The sequence below is a fragment of the Micromys minutus genome, assembly GCF_963924665.1.
Source record: "Micromys minutus genome assembly, chromosome: 21".
NCBI lineage: Eukaryota > Metazoa > Chordata > Mammalia > Rodentia > Muridae > Micromys > Micromys minutus.
The window spans coordinates 36311051-36332803 of record NC_137956.1 but is presented as its reverse complement, the minus strand read 5'-3'; the positions used below and the strand labels follow the sequence as shown (position 1 = coordinate 36332803).

The following is a 21753-nucleotide window of genomic DNA, read 5'->3' as shown; positions in this document are numbered from 1 at the left end:
CCTTCCTCATTATTTCACTGGGTGCCTTTTCCCAAGCAGCTTAAGCAAGTACAGCTCTTGGGAGCCAAGTACTATGTCTTTCCTGTCTGGTGAAGCCTGCTAGGCAGATAACCTGTGGGGGTGCCTGTGGCAACCCTCTGCCAGGTAACTAAAAACCCACCTAACTCTCTTCAGTAATTGGCTGTAGCCATTTTTAATTAACTAATAGGTTAAAATTGGGAAACAAGGTTTGCCCAACAAAAACCCGTACACATGAGAAGTCAGTAGACTTGGGACAACCAGATCATGGGGTAGAGAATTTAGTATTTGAATACATAGCCGTACCAGACTAACCCACAAGAAAACTGCCAACTGTTGAGAACTACAGATGGGCTGGCTCTAAGCCTGACAACCTGAGTATGATCCCTGGAGTCCACATGGTGGAATCGGAACCAACTCTCACAAGTTGTTCTCTGACTTCCACACAAGTACCCTGGCTCTCCATTCCCAACCCACATACAAATACAGACACTTCTTAAATCAGGCTGTATTAAAAGTACAGTATAAAATACCTTAGAATTCAGATTATCTCAAAATAGGTTGGCTTTAAGGAAAAATTAGCTTCAAGGGAGGTAAGAGACATTTTGTAAGTTAGAACTATAAATCTTGTGTACAGTTTATTCAAGCTCTGTGTTCTCTACATGTTCCTCCAAGCTTTCGAGCATTAACAGAGCAAACCGGTTGCTTCCGTCACACCAGTGCCTGGTGTCTGAGGTGGTGCCGAGGCTAGCAACCTTTCTTCTCTTCTGCCTCCTCTTCATTGACTTTGATTTAGCTTTTGGTAAAAACTGTTCAGCTGGGGCATATGATCTTGTGGCATTGAACAGATGTTCATAGAGTTGCTTTGCCTCAGGACATATGCTCAAGAGGCTTTCTGCAGAACAGGATGCTAGCAGTCGCTGGCAGAGTCCGTGGACTAGGCTTCCATTGTACAGCCTGTTTAGTGGGAGAACAACATGATTTGAAAGCATCAGATTGGTGGAGTGGGACAACAAAGGTGAACACTGTAACAAGTATCTAAACACTTAGCTTTCTTGCTCGTATATAATTGTCAGTTACTTACTGGAACTGAGTAGTTAAAATAATTACTTTGGTGACCAAAAAAAAAAAAAACAACCTTGTGATAATGCTATCCTGGGGCTGAACAGGCTTCCAAGAAAAGGAATTTAATAAAATGGAATTGGCAAATCAAAAAGGCAGTTTAATACAGTTTCAGAACATTGTAATTGCATCATTTATATGGTCATTCATTTGGAATAAAATTCCCACCACACAAATGTAAACTGAGATTAACTAGTCTGACTCAGGGCCAGAGTTGGTCAACCTGGGAAACTTTGGCTATCAGTGTATAGGCTTTATTTAACAAGTATAAAATCAGTATTTGAGACTTCTTGATTATGCTGAGATGCAACAATAATCTTATAGAAAACATTAGGAAAAACACAAGTAATATTGATACTCCTGTTTTGCTGTGAAGAAGTATATTAAGAATGACCAAAATTATCAAAGGAATGGGAGAAAACAGCCCAAAGATCAAAGGCTTTTTTTGTTGTTGTTCTCTCAGATATGAGGTCCAGAGGTACAATAACAAAAGTAAGGCTGGGTTTATAGCTCAGTGGTATCGTGTTTACCTGACACGCACAAAACCCTGATTCAGTTCCCAGTGCCACAAAAGCAGATGTGAAAACAAGCAGGCAACTCTCTTTTATGTTGCCATGTGTTTTTACTCATTACAAAGATGTCAGGCTCTGGAGCTTGTCCTTGAAGAGTGTCCATGGACTATTGATGGAGCATGTATACAATCTCCAATCCCATCTTCTAGCCATTGCCTTCTATCTTTCTCTCCCTCTAGTACTTCCTGGATAGACAGTTACCAAGGTGATAATCCATTGTTATCACTTTTCCATGGGACCATGTCTATCCTACCCAACTCAAACTCTCGAGTTACACTCTGGCATACAGGCTTCGCTCCCTTCTTCCTATACTGACAAGACAAAAATTCATGGGAAGGCTCCAAGAGAACAGAGATTTGTTTTTGTTTATTGTGCCCTTGCAAGGAGTAGGTGTCTGATAACTATATGAGCTAATACCAAATGGTAAGAAAACACACATAACTACCCCACCCCCGTAACAAGATGTACTTAGGAGTAGGATACATTCCTGTAAAGTACTATATATACTAACAATTGATTTAAGAAACAATTCAAAACTGGAACTATAGTTATAACAGTATTCAGAGATGGAGGATAGTAAAATTGATTGTCTTTTAAAGCAACTTGTTTTAATCCTTAAACTTTATTTAAAATCTTTGTACCCATCTGAAATAATGTTTCCCACGGTGCTTACCAAGTTAGGTTTGGCTCTGGCAGAGGAGTGGACAGCAGCTGGTTGAGGTACAGCCCCATCTGGAGACAAGACTGCCACTGACAGAAGACATGGGCTGTGTCTAAATCCAACCTTGGACTGGGCCGCATGGCTGCCTTCACCTGTTGTAACTCCTCATACAGCATCTTGGCACCGCCTCTCCATGGATCTTCATTACCTAGATAAAACAGCCCAAAGGCAGCATTCCAAACACTGCCTCAGTTTGCCCATTCCCCACAGACCAACGAAAAGCCCACAGAGACAATTAGTTTGAAAACTGGTTGCCTTTATCTTCTGGTTTCATAAATGTCTTGTATACACTGAAGGTTCCTTTGCTTGACTTTATTCAACCCAAAGGTATTGACTTTTCCTTGAAATAAGATCTCTCCCACAGTATGCTACCTGGTCTTAAACAAGTCTGTATATAAATTCTCTAGGATCTGTGTCTCTGGAAATAATGACACTAAACCATTCTCTTCACTGTTTTCACTGCCCATTACTTTCACTGAAGCACCTATGGGGTAGCACACTTGTTTAAAGACAGCTCATGGCTGGAAAGATGGCTCAGTGGTTAAGAGCACTAACTGGTCTTCATAGGCCCTGAATTCAATTCTCAGCAACCACACGGTGGCTCACAACCATCTGTAATGGATCTGATGCCCTCTTCTGGTGTGTCTGAAGAAGGTAGCAGTGTATTCACATATATAAAATAAATAAATCTTAAAAAAAAAAAAAAAAAAGCTCATAGGTTCAAAGCCACTTTGCCTGTTTTACAGGAGGAAAACTAAAGTGTGAATCATTTGACAAGCGCATTGCTTCTTTAGGTAAGGGGCGGAAGCAACAACCTGAGGAGATGCAGCTTCTGCAGGTTTATTTGAGCAGAAGTGCACAAAATAAACATTGGGACCAACTCCAAAGTAATAAAAAAGCCCACCTTTCACAAATATCGGGAAGCAAGGCACTGAGCCTGCCTGGGTGCAGGGTCCACATTTCCTAAAAGAAAACAGACAGATATGCCCCTTCTATAGGACTCACATAAACTCTTAATGGGCTCATGATATGGGAATTTCTGTGTTTCTTAAAACTACTTCTATTAAACTATTAAAATAGCTTCAAACTGTTCTTAAAGCCATGGGCCTGCCTCATGTTAACTGTCATATAGCAATGGTCCCTCTGATAGCTACTCTGAGATAAGCTTGAGTACTAGGGATGTTTTGAGTCCATACCATTTCATTCTTAGACTCAGAGAACACACCAGGCTAGGACCATCTATAGGACTCTTGCTATGGCGTGAATGCTTTGTCTTTATACATGGCTTTTATACACGGCTATCACATGTCCACACGAGGTTGCCAAGTGACTGAAATGTGGCTACTGCAGAAAGCTCAGATTTCCATTTGGTTTTTAACTCTAAGTAGCCACACATAGCTGTGGCTAACAGCTCTCATGTTAGAACTGTTGTACAAGGACAGTTTTGTGGCATTCATAATCTTTTAAGGCAAAGCTGTAATAAAGAACTAACATGTTCCACCGTTTCATTTATTTTACCCAATATTTGAATGCAAACAACCCTGGCCCAGATTATTTCTCTAGTGGAAATGTTTTTATTTTTTTCTTTCTATTACTTAATGAAACCTAAGAGCCTTAAAGAAAGATAGAAACCAATGAGCAAGAATGCATGTGGAATGTTGGAAATGTTGAGAGGATTCCTGGCTGGGAAAGTGCAAGTAAGTTTAGTGTGCTGCGCTGCAGTGTGGAGATGGGGTAGCAGAATGAACTGCAGGGAATCAATGGCAAGGCACTGTCACCTCACACTGGAGCAGACTGAGGCATCGCTAGCACTTCCCAGCTCTGTATCTGAAGCCAAGCTCCTGGCACTAAGTTCAGAACAAGGAACTATTAATACTAGTGAAAGGCATTTTGGCACCTTCACTTCCAAGTTCTGCTGTCATGGCCTGGGTGGGGGGGGGTGGTCAACTATCTTTTGTTTGTGTGAATTCTTGAGGATGTACAATTTGTACACAACTTGATAAAACATTCCTGGATTTCTAGAACCTACCAGGGCTGTTGACGATGGCATGCAAGGGCTCCCTCAGCATTCCCAGCAGTAGGGCCTGCAGATGATGGAGCTTTGCCTTGGCCTCTGTGGACTGCAACCAGTAACAAGTCACAGCAATGGGCAACTTCAGAAAAGTAGGGATGGACTCCAGGACAACCTGTTTGACCTTCAGGGCTTCTAACAGAAGCATCTGCCGCCTAGCCAAGGGGAGCTGAAAACATCAAACATTCTGCAAATTAGGGTATTTTTAGTAACATGACATTTATTTTAATTCAGCTGTGGAAGTTAATACTGTTTGAATCTTTGAAAGAATGTACACTCTAAACATTTTGTGTGTGTGTGTGTGTGTGTGTGTGTGTGTGTGTGTGTGTGTGTGCACGCCTCCTCCCTCTGTAGGGCAGTGAGCATATTCACGACACACATCCCTTAGGATCATGAATCTTGCCCTTACTTGCTAGTGTATATAGATGGGGTACCACTTTCTCTCAGATGTACTAACTGATCACCTCCACAAAATAAATTACAAATCCCTCTGGCATGTGGCTGCTTAAGAGGTAGGAATACATTCTAGGCAGGCAGGAGTGTATTAGTGAGTCCCAAGACTGTCTGCAGTGCACAGCCCACCTACTGCCCCTTACACTGTACACTACAAGGGACTTCAGACATAAGCTGAGAAGTAAACAGCCAGGAGAGCTTTGAGCTGCTTGTTGACTTTTACTTGAATGAATCTCAGGATGAACCTTATAGGCCACACTTTCATAAACATTTAAGTAAAGAGCTGCACTCCTGGTGTTTCTGTGCAGAGAGAAATACCCTCTCTTCCAGAGGATGAGATAGTGGGCTACAGTCTTACCTCTTAGCAGGTAAGGCTTTTGAACAGTACAATGACTCTAAACAAAGGTTCTGTGGTTTAATATTATTAGGAAATTTTATAACTGGAAGCAAGCAAAGTTCTTCATGGTAGAGCAACAACCCCTACTAGAAGTAGGCCTCACATCTTAAGTAAAAGCACACCTAAACTTCAAGTAACAACTTTTATGAAAAGAGCAGTCTAGAATTTGATACCAGAGGTTCTGCCCTCCTAACTGTGGCTTTGGGTTAGTTCCTGAAGGTTTTCCTAGTCTGATCAGACCCCAGTGCCTTCTAAAGAGGGTACTACTCTCCTTGCAGTCACCTGCTCTCCCAGGCCCATTCGGGACTATCCCATTTGGTTTTGGTGGGAATTAAACGAGCTAGTTTGTAAGTCACATAGCTGAAGTATTATTAATGCATCATGTTAAAAAAAGAATGATCACCAGGTTTCTGTACCTGGACCTGTATTTGTGTCTGGAAATATATTTGCACCTGACATCACTTAGAAATACGGGCTAATTAGAGCTTAAAAGCATGGAGCTGAGAACTGATTAACACGGGCCAAAGGCGAGCCAAATGATACACTGTGGTGCAAAGTGCATGAAAATTTCCTCTTACTTCGATTGGACTAGATGATAACACATTCTCACTCATCAAGGAATACAGTCAGCGTGCGGCATCTCATTGATTGGATTGCATAGGGGAAGTGGCCTGATGCCTATTTCACACCCTGCTCCTTCTGGACAGATTGTAGATGTGAAAGAAAAATGTAATTGTTTTCATGATCTTGGGAGTACGTAGTCATTTCCTAAACAGATCATAACAAGGTAACCATAAGTAATAAAGATTTAAATGACTACACTAAAATTGTTTACTAAAATAAACTACAGTGAAAATTAGAATGGGAGGTCCTGGCCACAGTGTTAATTGACAAATGATCAGTAGGCGAAAAGTCCAGAACAACGGGCAAAATACTGAATAAAGACTTCACACAGAATATCCAAATGGCTAATGACCATAATAAGCAAGTCATCAGAGAAATGGAAAATTGCCTACCCAAACGACTAAGATGATACTTTGCCCACTAGAAGAGCCAGAATGTTTCCCGGGCTCATAAACACCTAGTATTGATTGACAAAGGCACAGGAAGAAGCACTTTTCTGCACTGCTAGTGGGAATGGTCATGGTCCACTGTTAAGATGTTTTAGCAAGACTTAAGAGCTGAGCACAATGTTCCTCTCATCTGGCCCAGCAATTCCACAATATGTACAACAGAAATATGCTCTTATGTTATAAGATATGTGCACTACCGTGATCATGGAAGTAGATAAAACAACACTGAAAACAAAACAGCAGAAAGTCATTTGTAGTATATTCATTCCTACAATGCAATGGTTTTACAGCAGAGAGAAAATGATTTCTGTGAATCTCACAAATAAGAGATTCCTGGTGTAAAAGTACAGATTAGATCCTTTGAGGGAGAAGGCTTAACTGAAACTCTGCTTGCTTTGAAATATAAACTATGTCAAAAAAATTCACCCCTTTGAAGTACACAATTCAATGGTTTTAATATATTTACAAGCTTCCACAGCCATTATTAATTCCAGAACATTCTTATCACCCCCTGAAGAACTACTCTTATTAGTAGTTACTTCCTAACAAGAAGGAAACTTTTGACCCCCACTTAGGAATCTCCTTACCTTCTGCTTCTGTCACTAGTAGATAGGCTAAATATGGGTACACTGGACATTTTAGGCCACACAGTTCTCTACTGGGGGGTGCCAAGCTGCATTCTAAGAAGCTTAGTGGCATCTTTGCCTTACCTGACTAGATCTCAGGAACAACTCCACCTTTCCTACTCCATAGGAAGTGACAATCACTATTACGTTTTCTTGGGAAATAAACTGGAGGCAAATAAGGTCTGATCATCCCCACAGGCAAAAACCAGTGACAACTCAGAGTAAACATTTAGTTGGAGCCCAACAAACAAACACCCAAAAGGGCATTGCCACTGACTTTATAAATTCATTTACATTTAATCTGTATGTTTAATTGTGTTCTCACAATAAAGTTTCATATCTGTTATTAATATATTTACATATCAGAAGCAAAAGGCAACACTGAGATCCCTGAGGACATTTTCTTCTTTAACATGACAACTGATCTTAGTGTTACTCAGACTTAAGCAACACCAAGGTAGGCTAAGTCATGCTCTTAGGAATCTGTTTAAGCAAGTCAACATGATGCTACAAGCCCAGAGCCTAACAAGAGGTCCTCATTAATAAAAACAAAACCTTTAGACGGATGGACACATCAATACTAATCCTAACTGAACTCTGATCTAAGATGCTGTTATGCCCACATCAAGCATCTATGTATGGGCTGGAGAGATGGCTCAACAGTTAAGAGCACTGACTGCTCTTCCAAAGGTCATGAGTTCAAATCCCAGCACCACATGGTGGCTCACAACCATCTGTAATGGGATCTGATGCCCTCTTCTGGTGTGTCTGAAAACAGTTACAGTGTACTTACATAAAATGAATATATCTTTAAAAAGTATCTATGTGCACACTTCTTTTACAGTTCAGCCCCCCCTCTTTTAAATTACATATTCTTATTTGGAATCAATATAATACAATAACTACAAAGGAAACAGGTTACTGAAGAACCCTGGAAAGAGCATATTTAGTACTAAATGCTAGGCTTTTACCTAGTTCATTGGAGGTCTAACCTTCACACACAACGTGAAGGCAAGATGGCAGCCAATGTGTTCTACTAAGAGAGCACATATGAAGGCAGCTTATAACCTATAAAGACATTAAGACATTTCTAAGAATTGTATTAGTCTTACAAACTTACCTCAGCCAATTTGCTCAAGTCACAATGATCCTTAGGCAGCTGCTTTGCATAAACAGTTGATGTTTCGATATTTGTATTAATTCTTTCCACTTCCTTGAAAGCCGGAAGCTGGGAAGGCAATGTATTTTGGGATTGATCTTCTGGATGTGATGGGGCACTCAAAAGGAGTCCGTAGATGATTTGCCGGATGGGCTGAGATACTCTGTGGGCATTTGGTCGCTGCATGTTTTCTACCTGTGTGTGAAGAAAGGTCCTTCGGAGCACCAAGGCATCACTGATGAAAGGTGGTAGCTGGCCTCTGGCCAAAGCTGCTAGCACCCACTCCGGCACGCCCAGATTCAAAGCATCTGAACAGACGTAAGTACCATACTGAAAGAAATCCTGCAGCTTCGCCTGGGACTGCTGGTACTCCTCCATGGAACAGCAGAGAAGTTCCTTCACCTTTTCTGGATTCTTTTTGGGGAGAGACTTCAGAACATTTTCCAGTGCTTCGGTGGGGTCATTGAACTGAGACAACCAGTTCAGAAGTCCGAGAACTCGGTGATATCTCCTCCCCTTAGAACTAGGGGGTGGACGTACTTTACTGACGAATGTCTCCACGATGGACAGATTAACATGGTCATTCCCACACAGCACCGCAAAGAGAGGCAGCAGAGCTTTGTTCATGTTGTTGAAGTAATGGCAGAACGCATCAAGGGAAAAGCTTCTGGCAGGAATGTAGTAATCTTGTGTGTCCTTAATAGTGTTCAGATTACTCCACTGAAAGCTATTCAGTGAGCAAAACCCACCTTTTAGGTCAAAAATGCAAAAGTCACTATCAGATGATAGCACAGGACAATTCCAGTGATTGGCAAGTGTCATAATGTCCCGATCTGCTTCTGAAAAGCTTTGGACAAAACATACCTTAAGCCTGATCAGAACCTGTATGAACACTTCTCGGATGAGTAAGGGACACACATTCCCACCCCCACCAACAGAAAGGGAACGGGCTGCTTGGATCTTCTCTCTAGCTCGATTCTTCAAAGTTGTCAGCTTTTTATCTGACATGTCGCACCCTCCATCCAATACAACGTATGGACGAATATGACAGGCAAACAGTGATTCAAAGAATTTCTGTACAACATCTGCAAATGAATCGTAGTCCCCGCCGTACCTGAGCTCCAAATTTGAATTGAAGCAGAGACGGTGGAAAAGAGAATAGCCGTCAATGATAATTTTTGTGTTCCGTAATTTCACATCAACAAAGAATTCATTACTATAGTCTTCCACAAAGCTCATTAGTCCCCGGATACCCATGATGACTGACAGGACTCCCTGTTGAAACAAACAAACAAATTCAATTGATGGTCCTTTTGATGGCTATTTTTTGGTTGTCTATAATCAACCAAGACCCAAGCTGCTAGATAGGCCACTGAGAGACTTTTCTTGATTGGATTATTGAAGGTGGAATACACGCCTTAAATCTAGGCCACACCTTCTCATGGCAGTCCAAGTAGAGATAAAGGAAACTCTTGCTCTTTGTCAGCTTGCTCTAACTCTCTCTGTCAACTTCATTCCTTCACTGGCATAAAGTCTACTTCAATGATTCTACCAGATCCTGAAGATCAGTTAAGACATCTACTGTCATGGAATGGATAACTGTTAGATTCTTGGACATTTTGTCAGAAGACAGCCATGGTTGGAACAGCTGGACCACAGACTTTAAGCTATTCTAATAAATCCTGTGTGTGTATACTTACTAGTAAATTGCTACTATTGGTTCTGTTTCTTTAGAGAATTCTAATACAGTACTTATAGGGGTACCAAATCATTGCTTCAACAGAAAGTGAGACATGATTTTTAAACAAAGCTATACTGGGTATCAACATACCTAGCTGAGCATTTTTTTTCTTGTGCAGTACAAGACAAACTCAGTTTCATGGGGTCTGATCTTTAGTTAAGATGGAGGCTGCTCTTAGCCTCATAGGAACATCATGGTCACACCAATACAGAAACCCTACAGAGTTCACTACTGAAGTTACGTTCCCATTTTACACTGGTCAAGACCCAAAAGTCCTAAGCTATAAAAATGACAACAATTACCAATGTCCTAAGTCCCAGCATAGGACACATAATGACCCAAGTTTTCTTTCTTATGGATAAGAAGACAATCTCAGCTTTATGTTTCTAGGACACACTTCTAGGAAGTGTGTAATTTCAACCTCAATTAGAATTCTTTACACCCCCTTACTTCTGGCCTATCTGGCTAGCAACTCACAGGACTGGTAGTACTGGTTTTCCCCTCTCACCTCAGATTTCAAATATAGCTTAGCACGGTGCTATTGCCAGCCTTGCCTTTGCTTAAAATCGTTAAAGTTTTGTCAATCTTGGAATTTTTGCATTTTGATATTGGGGAGATACTACATAAAAATGCATCCTCCTAAATTTTTTGGCTTTGGTATCAGCTTACATTATTGCGCTTGATTTTTATCTCACTTCAGATGCACCTCTGCCAACAGGTCAACACTTTTAATTCTGAGTAGTCATTTCCTCTCCCCCCACCCCCCCCACCCCCCGCCCCGCACCTCCTTCTGCAAACTCTTTGGAAACGAATGACTTGACCTTGAACAGAGTAACTCAAGGAATGCAAGCAAAAGGACAGGGCAAGGTAGCGTCTAATTCCTCAACCACAGATCTTCCTACTCCAAGCTGCCCTGCCCTCCCGACCCACCTGCTGCTTCCTCCTGACTGCCGGCTCTCTTCCCCAGCAGCCGGGGAAGAAAAGGCAGACCCGCAGTGCGTGGAAGACCGCGAGCGGAAACAGGAAGTGCCGGGAACGACGTCACTGGGAAGCCTGGTTCCGTGAAGCCGAGGGCTCTTCCTGGAGGGGAAAGTGCATTCAGGCGGGTGGTGGTAACTTGGTGCAGATGCTTGAGCCATGCGTCTCACAACTGTGGCCACCGACTCGGGGACGCTCGTTCTGCCCCGCCCGCGCCCCGCCCTCCTCTCGTCACCCCGCCTCCTAGGGTCCCGGGCGCTTCTGCGGGCCTGAGCGCCAGACGTTGACTTCCCAGCAGCCCCCGCGCCGTCTCCGTGGCGACAGTGTTAAACAACCACGCCCGCCGAGGCAGCGAGCTCTAGGCTTGAGGATCTGTAAAGGTAACAGCTCCCGGACCCCATTCCCCTTCGGGAGACTAAGAACCCCACTCCTCGATACACATTCACCCGCTCTGCGAAACATTTAAGGTTTATTTGTTGAGACAAGAAAGTTTTTCGTCTTACCTCAGGGTTAGAGTTTACTTCTCAGGTCAGATTTAGCAGAACCCCAGGGTCAAAACAACTTCCCAGTTTGTTTGTTTGTTTTTGTTTTTAAAACGTGGACATAAACCACTCAGTTCCCACTCGCGGTAAACACTTGACTTTCTCTTTGCCTGCCCCAGCGGGATGGGTTGTTTACCCCAGGGATGGTTAGCACAAAGTGGGCACCTCTCTGCTTTCTTCAAATTCCCATTCTGTTTTCTTTTCGTTCCTTGTCTTTGGGTCACATTTGGTATGCTGGATCTCTCTGTGCTCTCTAAACGTTTCCTGATACACCTACTGTATGTCAGCCGTTAGCTAGGCCCCGAGGATACAAATATAACCTCTGTTCCCAGCACCCAAATTCATCCATTGCAAATTATTAGTGGTCTGAAAGGCTGTGGAGAGGCCATACATTTTTCTCGAATAGCCTAGTTTGTCTAGAAACCACCACTTTTATGCCAAAGAAGCAAACAGAAGGTACCTTTTAGGGGCCTATTCGGTAAGTTTTGCAGATTTTAGTAACATTTCCTAGAGGAGAGTATTGCTCACCGGGACTAGATAAAACAACAGACTAGTAGTACATTATTTAAAGAAGACAATAATACAAATAGGTTTTATATTTTGTGATTTTTTTTCTGCTTGATTGTCATGGTAGGTTTTGTGGTAAATGTCAAGCCCACAGGTCATCATTATAACAATATTTTTTTCTCGTTGTTTGGAATTGCTGAATATGAAAACCTAATGCCAAGGTGTATATAGTATTCAGTGTTAAGTCATATTTTCATACAGATTTTAAACAAGAGCACTGTTTTCAATAAAACAGCCTGACGCCAAGTTTAACACTTTGATGGAATGAATAAAAAGTTGGTTTGTGGAATACTTACTCATGACAGTTCTGCCATTCTTAACGGCTGTAGATTTGAGAGCTCCTCCAGGCCTTAGGGCTTTATCTGTACTGCACTTTTTTTCTGGCTAGCTTTGACAAGCAGTCTTAGGTTTGAGGTGCATGTTGTTACTTCCAATCCAGGAGATTGCTCTGTACCTGGTGTGTAAAATAGAGACGGAACCAGATTGTGCTTAAGATGGGGGGGGTCCCCGAATTAATGAATATTAATTAATACTCCTCCACATAGCAAGTCTAACAAACAGACACCATGATTTAAAGTCTACATGGGCAAAAGGCAAAGGAAAGCAGAATGATCCTAATTCCTCTGCTTCTAAGTCAAGGTAGACTGAGAGGAAAGAGAGCACCACCAGGAAGTTGAGGCATATGTGCATTAGAGGAAGCCATGGCCCTGAGTTTGTATTATTTTTTTTAAGTTGGTGGGGAGTATAAATATCTAACAAAATATAAATCATAAAACAAATGCACACTTCAGGAGTCCATAAAATTTGGTTGTAAATTGTTGTGATAAACTTGTACTTTTAAAAGGAAGACTCTTTCTAGGACAGTGCCTTCTGGAATTTGCATTTTATTTCACCCTACAACACATACATACACACACACACACACACACACACACACACACACGAGTGCATGAGCATTAGCTGGTGTGCTAACACAAGGTACAGTGCAGGTGTCAAAAGCTTATACTTTTTTTTTTTTTTCTGGGAATCTTGTAGCTGCTTTTAGAAATGGTCTGTGGAGTTCCCATATTTCTGGCATTAATCAACACTTCCAGTTTGACTTTTGGAACACCAGCTTGGATTATGTAAAAAGTTGTTTCTGTGAATGAACAAGCCAGTTTTATCTTGTTTGGAGCAATGCTGAAATTCCAAGAGACTGCTAAGTGTGTGAGTGGACCCACAGCCATTTCTATGTACCCAACCACTTTGATTGCAAGAAGATACGTTCTTCAACAGAAACTTGGCAGTGGAAGTTTTGGAACTGTCTATCTGGTGTCAGACAAGAAAGCCAAGCATGGAGAGGAACTGTAAGTAATAAAATGTGCGGATGTGTGCGTAGCCACAGGCTGGTTTAGAACATGGAGTTATATCTCAGCTGTACTCTATATTGAACAAGAAACTTGCAAACAGAAAAGGTCCTTCCCTGATTTCTGCATAGCTGCCCCATCCCCATTTTACTTGGAGTTGCCGAGTTTTGCTTCTAAGACTGAGCTACACTCCCAGCCCCTGGTAAGACTATCAAAATACCATATACATTTCAGAGCCAGAGAAGGTGAATAGGGTAGATTATGTAAAAATTATTTTTCTAATGCTTACCACAGTCTCAATGGCAAAATATTCCTACTAACTGTTTGAGACACCGTCAGTGGGAAGAGCCGAATTCTTCCTGATGACTATTTTTAGAAATACTAGGAAATGCAAATAAACAGTAATCCATGTTAGAGATAAACGGGGTGCACCAGAGGAAAGACCACATTTTCTCCGGCTTCTCTGGAAGAGAGCGTCAAAACACATGGTCAGGAGCTAGAAACTTAAAGCAAATGGATCACCTCATTCAAAACTAGTTTATATTAACGGTACCCTTGTTACCTTAAACTTTGGTAAAGCCCTGTAAACCCACAGTAGGGGAAAACTCTTAATACCATCGGATGGGCCCTCTCTTACAGTTAGACGCTCATTTTAGATTAGCCTGTTTTCTATTTGTTGAAGTTAAAAGTGCATTGGAACTGAAGTTAGGCTGGGATGGTGGCTCAGCTGTGAATCGAGGGAGGCCCTGAGTTTGATTCCTAGAACTTACATAGAAGAGAACTAGGTGTGGTGCCGCATGCCGACAATCCCCGTGCAGGGGAGCTGGACACAGATGGGTCTTTGGGGCTAAGCTGCTTGGCAGCCAAGCAAAACTGACAAATTCCTGGGATGGTGAGAAATCCTTCCTTAAAAAGGACACGGTGGACAGGAATTGAAGAACAATGAGACCCAAGGTTGACTTTTGGTCTGTCTGTCTGTCTCTGTCTCTCTCTGTCTCTCTCTCTCTCTCATGCGCGCGCATACACACACACACACGCACACACACACACACCATAGGAAGAATACAAAACAAAGGATAGGACAATGCCCTCTTCATCTTGCCCCTGGAAGATGAAGCTTCTATCCCAGTGTCTGTTTTCTTCAGCAGCAGCTGGCTCCTGTACATTCTGCCTGTTTTCCTCCTTGCATATTCAAATACGGTTGAAAATCAGCACGACAAATGATTTTCCGAGTCATGCTATGCTGTAGGAATGATAACGATGTTACCAATGCTTTCCTTTAAAGATTAGATCCTGAACTTGTCTCAGTGTGTAACCCTTGAAGGAGTCGTGGTGATCTAGAATGTATCACTTCCAGTCAGTTCCAGGGTGCAGAAGGGCAAAAGCTGGTGTTTTTCTGGGATTTTGCCCCCGAGTTTGAGGATGTGCAGTCCATCATCGTGAGGCGTGGTGGTGGGAGTGTGAAGTTGCTGGTCACGTTGTGCCCACAGTCAGGGAGCAGAGCAACGTGGATGTGGCGCTCTGTCCTCGCCATCATCTCTTTATTCAGCCCAGGACCACAGCCCACAGAACAGTTCTATTCACATTCGGGGCATCTGCCCTCCTCAGACAAACCTCTCTAGAATGCCTTCACAGACACACCCAGTGGTACATCTCCTAGGTAAGTGCTAAATCCTGCCAGGCTGATAATGAAGATTCAGTGCCACATGCTCATTCTGTAAAGGACTTTCTTTCTTCAGTCCTACAGGTGGTCTTGTAGCAACGAAGAGTGAATACTAACTACTGATTTCTGATAACTACTAGATGTAATTTTGTCCTAAAAGAGAATATTCTAGCTCATACTTTTGGTTCATATTACTTTTTAGAATGACCCCCTCTCACCCCCACACTCTTGACACTTTGGTTTATGAGAAGGCTACCTCATTAGGGCCCCTCATTATTCAACAATTTGGTTATTAGGTAAACCTTTGACATCTGCTTCATGTACTGGGCCACAATAGAAGGAAGTGATGTCATAACTAAGCCAAGAGGAATGCTTGTTAAGAAGATTTCTGTGTTATATCTGCTGTTTCTTAGTGGAACAGGTCAGGTCTCCCTAATGTCAAATATTGAAAGAACTGACTCGAATAGCCCCAGGACAGAACTGGGATGAAGATACTTATGATTGGTTCTAGTGGAATACAGGTTTATGGAATACACTCACACAATCAACTTGATAAAATGGACCAGTTTCTGACCCTCCCAATAGAGTTCTGCAGTTCGTTACTTTGCCACTTGGGGGCACCACACCACCATTGACATTTTGTGTATACTGGGGACTTTAATTACACAGTAAGTGTAAATACCACATTCCTCTAAATTTTTACTGCTCTCTGACGAGCAGTGGGATAAAAATAAAAACTGCAGGCACTATGCTTGATTAGTGCGCGTTTGGAGAGAGTTTTCTTTGGGCACAGATATCTGTCATTCCTTTCTTTAGTTATTGCAATAATAATAAGATTAAACTGTTACATTAAGTAGTGAATGAGCAAGCTGTTTTTTTCCATTATGATATTATGCATCATGAAATTTAGAAATCTATTTTGGGGAATATTTTCTTTCATAATTGTAAACACTCTGGTCTAATGGTGGTAATTATGTTCTAAAAGAATATTATAGTTCATAATTTCAATTTATATTTTAATTAAGCTGTCAAAGCATTTTAAAAGAAAACCCCAAGGATCTTTTGATACACAAAATTATGTGTATTTATGGAATACTATGTGATATTTCAGTTTATATATACACTATCTAATGTTTAAGTCAGATAAGCACATCTCTTTCCTCAAATATTATTTCTTTGTGGGGAAGACATTAAAATTCTACACATGAAATACATTGTCATTAGTGTACAGTCATCTTACCATGAAAATGGACTTATTTCTCCTACTTTTCTTAGTCACTGCTAGACTGTCCTGGTTCTCCCCATCTCTGCTAAGCACTCTATGCCCCACTTCCCTCCTGAGCTCTCTTTTCTACATCTATGAGATAAACGTGTAGGTTTCACACTTGCTGAGATCTTGTGGTATTTGTCTTTCTGTGTGGGACTTAGACTTAGCACAGTGCCTTCTCGTTGTACCTGTGATGCCGTAATGATGGGACTTCATCCCTTTAAGACCGTGAAGTATTTCCATGTACGTCTTCCTTAGTAGTGGGAGGATACGCGGGCTGACTCCATTTCTTGGTTCTTAAGATTACTATTGCAATAGCCATGGGGAGGCAGACGTCCCCTTAAGCTGACATTCCTCTGCTCTGTACTCACTAGCAGAGTTACTGGATCACAGAACAGTTCTGTTTTTCATCTTTTGAGGAACTTCCTGGTGTCTTTCCATATAGCTGTATTAATTTACATTGCCCCCTGCAGAGTGTGTTTCTTTTTCTCTGTGTCCACACTGGCACTTGGGTTCTTCTGTTTCTGATCATCATCATCCCGCTAAGTATAATGAAGTAGTATCTTATTGTGGCTTTAAGATACATTTTCCTAGTGATTAATGATGTTGAGTTCCTTATCATATATCTGTTGGCCATTGGCATGCGTTCTTTTGAGAGATGTCTCTATCTCTTGTTGTGTTAAAGATGAAAAATGTCCAAGTCCTCAAAGAAATGTCCTCAAGCCCATGCTTCAGCCTCAAGGGCCCTTCTCTCCATGGGGATGCTTGGCTCTGTATTGGGTTCTTCAGTCACAACAAGCTGATTTTCCACCCAGTCAGACACACAAAATGGAGGAGAAAGCAGAGCAGGAGTGGCTGCTAGAGTGAACTAAAGAATAACACCAGGGAGAAGTGATGGTAGAACTGGAGAGGAAGAGAGGGAGAAAAGCAAACTGAGTTAACTGACCAAGCAAAGACAAGCATCTGTTTTGTTAAGATGTCTCAGGCTTTTGCAGTGTCGCTGTGAGATGGAACCACCTTCTTACATGGATGTAAGGGAACCTAGGTCTTTGAAGAACACAACGTGCTTGAATTAGTCTTGAATCTGACTCCAGGCCTCAGCTCCCTTATAGTATGCTGGGACAGCCCATGTTAGTGAAGTACAGTCCATGTTAGTGAGGTACAGTCCATGTTAGTGAGGTACAGCCCATGTTAGTGAAGTACAGCCCATATTAGTGAGGTACAGTCCATGTTAGTGAGGTACAGTCCATGTTAGTGAGGTACAGCCCATGTTAGTGAGGTACAGCCCATGTTAGTAAAGTACAGCCCATGTTAGGGAGGTACAGTCCATGTTAGGGAGGTACAGTCCATGTTAGTGAGGTACAGCCCATGTTACTGAGGTACAGCCCATGTTAGTGAGGTACAGTCCATGTTAGTGAGGTACAGCCAGTATTAGTGAGGTACAGCCCATGTTAGTGAGGTACAGTCCATGTTAGTGAGGTACAGCCCATGTTAGGGATGTACAGTCCATGTTAGTGAGGTACAGTCCATGTTAGTGAGGTACAGCCCATGTTACTGAGGTACAGCCCATGTTAGTGAAGTACAGTCCATGTTAGTGAGGTACAGCCCATGTTAGGGAGGTACAGTCCATGTTAGTGAGGTACAGTCCATGTTAGTGAAGTACAGCCAGTGTTAGTGAGGTACAGCCAGTGTTAGTGAGGTACAGCCAGTGTTAGTGAGGTACAGCCAGTGTTAGTGAGGTACAGTCCATGTTAGGGAGGTACAGCCAGTGTTAGTGGGGTACTCTGGTTAACCAAGGGAATTCTGCAACCTTGTTGTTAATTGAGTTCAAAGCTTAAACCACGCAGTGCCTCTTTTCTTTCTGGTGATGGTTCTAGGAAATCCTGAATATTCATCAGAAGTGAAGATATTTCTGAATAAAGTCAGTGGAATAATTGACAGTTATTTACTGATGTCAGATAGACAGTGTTTTGTCATAACATGATACTTCATTCAAGGCAACTCTTTTTTAGTGGAAATTCTCAGTGTCTCTATCTTGTGAGTGGCTCTAGGCACACATGCAATGTCTTCAGGACTCTTTCTGCCCTACACTGAAAGTGATGTGCAGTCATTTTATGAGAAGTGCAGGTGAGCCTACAAAAGCAGCAGAACAAGCTACGTGTACCCTTTTTTCCTGTTTGGACAGGCAAGTTAAAAGAAACATGGTCTTTCCTCAGAGATGTGTGATGACAGGGAGCACTTTTCACCGAACCTTTGTGTGCTTTGGCAGTCCAATATTGGGGTATAGGGAGACACAAAAAATTTAAAAGGAAAACAAAATTAAGACAGAACAGAAAACCCAGATAATATCTACTGGTCGCCACTTACTGCTTACTGAATCCTCAGGACCCTGGAGCGCGCAGTAGTGGTCCTTAAGTCTGGTTCAATCGATCCTGTGTGGCCCGGGGCCTGGCACGGGTCTCTAAATTCTTGAGCACTTACAGGTGGTCTGAGTGTACAGCCAGTATTGAAAGTATCTAATCTAGGGGAGCCAAGGACGCTGACTTCATAACCATAAGGAAGAAGGTGGTATATCTACCATGCTGGGGGATTAAAAAGTCTTGGCTACTGTGACATAACTATGTAATCCATGTAAGCTTGCCGGTTCTGATAGGCAGGGCTTCCTGGGAAGGATTCCTTGGTTGCAGTAAATATTAAAGAAAATAAATGTTCATCTCTTTATCAGCCCCACGCCTCACTCTGAGGGCCCAATTTTAGTACAGATCCCCGTGCGTCTCTGCCGTCCGGTCTGAACCGTCACCAGGGTCTCACTCCATTCCCACAATTCCCTTCCCCGGCAGTTTTCCACCGCCTGTTTTCTGCCTCTGACCCAGGTGTTCGTTTACCCCAAAGTCCGTACAAACACAACTCTACAGCCTGATAGCTTTTCATACAGGTTTATGTATTCAACTCTCAATCCACAAACCAACACAACAAACACAACAAGATTGCATCAAATAGACAAAGATACAAACTGCCCTTCTATATGAGATATTAGACCTATAAAATCCTTAATGTTCATAGCTATTTAATGCCAATTAACCCCACCTGGATCTAGTTGGTCTTTATGGGGGTTCATCTTGGACCTCTCTTCCGTCCTCCTCCCTCTCTGACCTCTCCTCTCTGATCACCCTCTCCACATCCCTTGCCCTGCCCAGTCACTGGCTTTCCTTTATTTTACTAATTAAAATGGGAAGGTTCAGATGAAGTCACTTCTTGAGTATATGACTAGGGAGCCCTTCTTGGAGAAGTGGAATTAACATTAAAATACGAACAGTTTCAGGACAATCTACATTCTTTCATATGAAGCCCAAAGTGTTTGTTCAATGTAGTTGTTTTCATGCCTTATTGTATATTAAAATTGTGAGGAAGGCTCCCTCTTGAATCCCAGCACCCACATGATGGCTCACAGATGTCTGTAACTCCAGTTCCAGGGTATCTGATTCCCTCTCCTGGCATCTGAGGGCACTAGGCACACACTTGAACATACACATTCAGGCAAAACACCCCATTTTAAATTACTGCATAGTAGCTCAGTGGGCTAATTTAATAACACATGAACCCCTTCTGGCTGGGTATCGAGGTCTTACACGAGATTGTTAGTTGTAACTGTTAGAGTCCTGGGAAAGGGTCCACTTGTCTCCACTGGTGCACCCTCTCTGCAGGGGCATAACTGTGTAAGCCAGCAAAGAACTCTGCTGCAGTCACCGAAAACTCGCAGGCACTCGGCATCATTCAGTGGACATGTTTGAGATTCTGACATAAATTATGGCTGTATTTGCCATGAGTCTCAGCTATAATTAGGAAGGACTTAATGTTTTTGAATTTATTTATGACACACTAAGAGATGGAGAAAACATGTTTATTTTTTAAGGCGTGAACTGAAACACCCTCCCTTCTCTGTGCAATGTCTCATTGTGCATAAAAAGGATATTAATTCTTCTCAAAGGATTAGTACATAGATGTTAGTTGCTCAATATTACCAAATATTTTAATTACCAAAAATTTTAATTGAATGTTCTTCCCAGAATGCATAATTTTACAATATAAGTCAGTTTTCTTTTGAAATGTATTTTGTTAATTATTTAAGAATTCCACACAATGTATTTTGATCATATTTACCCCACGTTCCTCTTTCTGACTTCTCCCAGGCACACCCTCCCCTTCTTATTCCTTCTTATTTTAAAAATGACCCACTGAGAGACCAGTTTGTGCTTCTCAGATGGAGCCCATCCACTGGAATGCGGTCAGCCTAACAGGGCCCAACACACTTAAAAAAAACCCCGACTCTTCCCACTCCAGAAGCCTCTGCCTAAGTTCGTCAGTTAGGGGTGGGAGGCAGGGCTAGAACTTGGTGACGGAAATGGACTGGATTGATCTTGTTCAGGTCTTCTGCAGGCAGCTCCAGATGCTGCGGGTTCACGAGCGAGTGCAGCTCTCCTGTCATGTCCCGAAGATGTTGCTTCACTCTGGTCCTCCTCAACCTGTGGGCTTTAAAATCTCCCCAAGCCCCTCCATGATGGTTCCTGAACTTTCGTCCAGAGTGTGACAGAAATGTCCCAGAACTGCACTGACAGCTGCTATGTGTGAGTCTCTGTGTTAACCACTGTCCATTGCACAGTGAATCTCTCAGGGGCTTTGAGTGCTGCTCTCTGCTCTGGGTACTGAGATAAAAACCCAACCATGGATTCCTGGTCAGACTTAGTGAGAGACTGCCCTGTCTCAATGTAGAGCATAAAAACAGGGCTGACCTGTAGCAGAGAGGTTGCTTATCATGTGCAAGGTCCTTGGATCAACCCTCATTTCTGCAATCAATCAACCAAAGATCCAGCATGTTGCTAATAGTTTCTTGGTTAGCTTTCCCTAAGCTTGCTTTTTTTTTTTTTTTTTTTTTTTTTTTTTTTTTTTTTTAAGAGTAGCTTGTAAATGTTTCTTTACATGGTAAGTAAACATTGTTATTGTTAACATCCAAGTGTTTTAGTAGCTGGTGCCCTCTACTTATTCTCCACTGAATAAATAATCTCATATTTTGAAAATAAGTTCTTAATGTTATGTTGGCCTTCACTGCTTTAAACTACTAGGGAATTGGGTATCTGTTCATAGCCTACTAAGAACACAATGGCTTCTCATTCCTCGGCTGCCCTTTCAAGCCGTGTTACCTAGTACTTACAAGTACCAACAAATGACTCAGAGCCTTTTGTGTGCTGTAGAACATACTGAGAGCTATAGTTAGGTGGTTATATGAAAAACTCGGCTAAAGTTTCAATTGCTAGAGAGCAAAGCACGGAGTGCAAAGTGAGTTCAGTTGGCACATGCATGAACACTGGGTTTGAATCCCAGTACTGCATAAGCACAGCTCTTGGGAGGTTGAGGCAGGAATGTGGGAGTTCAAGGTCAT

At 42.2% G+C, this 21753-nt stretch overlaps 3 protein-coding genes across 6 annotated transcripts in view; 2 read left to right on the top strand and 1 right to left on the bottom strand.

The window, feature by feature from the left end:
* The window catches only part of ATP2C1 (ATPase secretory pathway Ca2+ transporting 1), a gene marked incomplete at its 5' end in the record, with an annotated part of 103159 nt that extends 100652 nt beyond the window's left edge, over positions 1 to 2507 (top strand). For all 4 annotated transcript variants that reach the window (XM_080934737.1, XM_080934741.1, XM_080934739.1 and 1 more), the window contains one exon: positions 2390 to 2507. The remainder of the gene's footprint in view (positions 1 to 2389) is intronic.
* On the bottom strand, positions 215 to 11022 carry ASTE1 (asteroid homolog 1). The gene is made up of 5 exons (XM_080934743.1): positions 10884 to 11022; positions 8174 to 9487; positions 4463 to 4673; positions 2386 to 2581; positions 215 to 975 (listed from the first exon to the last, which is right to left on the bottom strand). The coding sequence occupies exons 2-5, from the start codon at positions 9467 to 9469 to the stop codon at positions 657 to 659; spliced, it is 2022 nt and encodes a 673-aa protein (XP_080790869.1). The 5' UTR covers positions 9470 to 9487; positions 10884 to 11022; the 3' UTR covers positions 215 to 656.
* A 2194-nt stretch (positions 11023 to 13216) lies between these two features.
* The window catches only part of NEK11 (NIMA related kinase 11), a gene marked incomplete at both ends in the record, with an annotated part of 199899 nt that continues 191362 nt past the window's right edge, over positions 13217 to 21753 (top strand). Inside the window, one exon of the mRNA XM_080934672.1 lies at positions 13217 to 13386. Within this exon, the coding sequence (XP_080790798.1) occupies positions 13217 to 13386 (170 nt within the window). The remainder of the gene's footprint in view (positions 13387 to 21753) is intronic.

Excerpts from the sequence above, each read along its gene's own strand:
- ASTE1 (XM_080934743.1), bottom strand. The coding sequence starts at position 9,469 with ATGGGTATCCGGGGACTAATGAGCTTTGTGGAAGACTATAGTAATGAA. Across the intron at positions 4,674-8,173 it reads ACTTGAGCAAATTGGCTGAG|CTCCCCTTGGCTAGGCGGCA; the intron begins GTAAGTTTGTAA and ends TGATGTTTTCAG. Across the intron at positions 976-2,385 it reads CCAGAGCCAAACCTAACTTG|GCTGTACAATGGAAGCCTAG; the intron begins GTAAGCACCGTG and ends CCCACTAAACAG.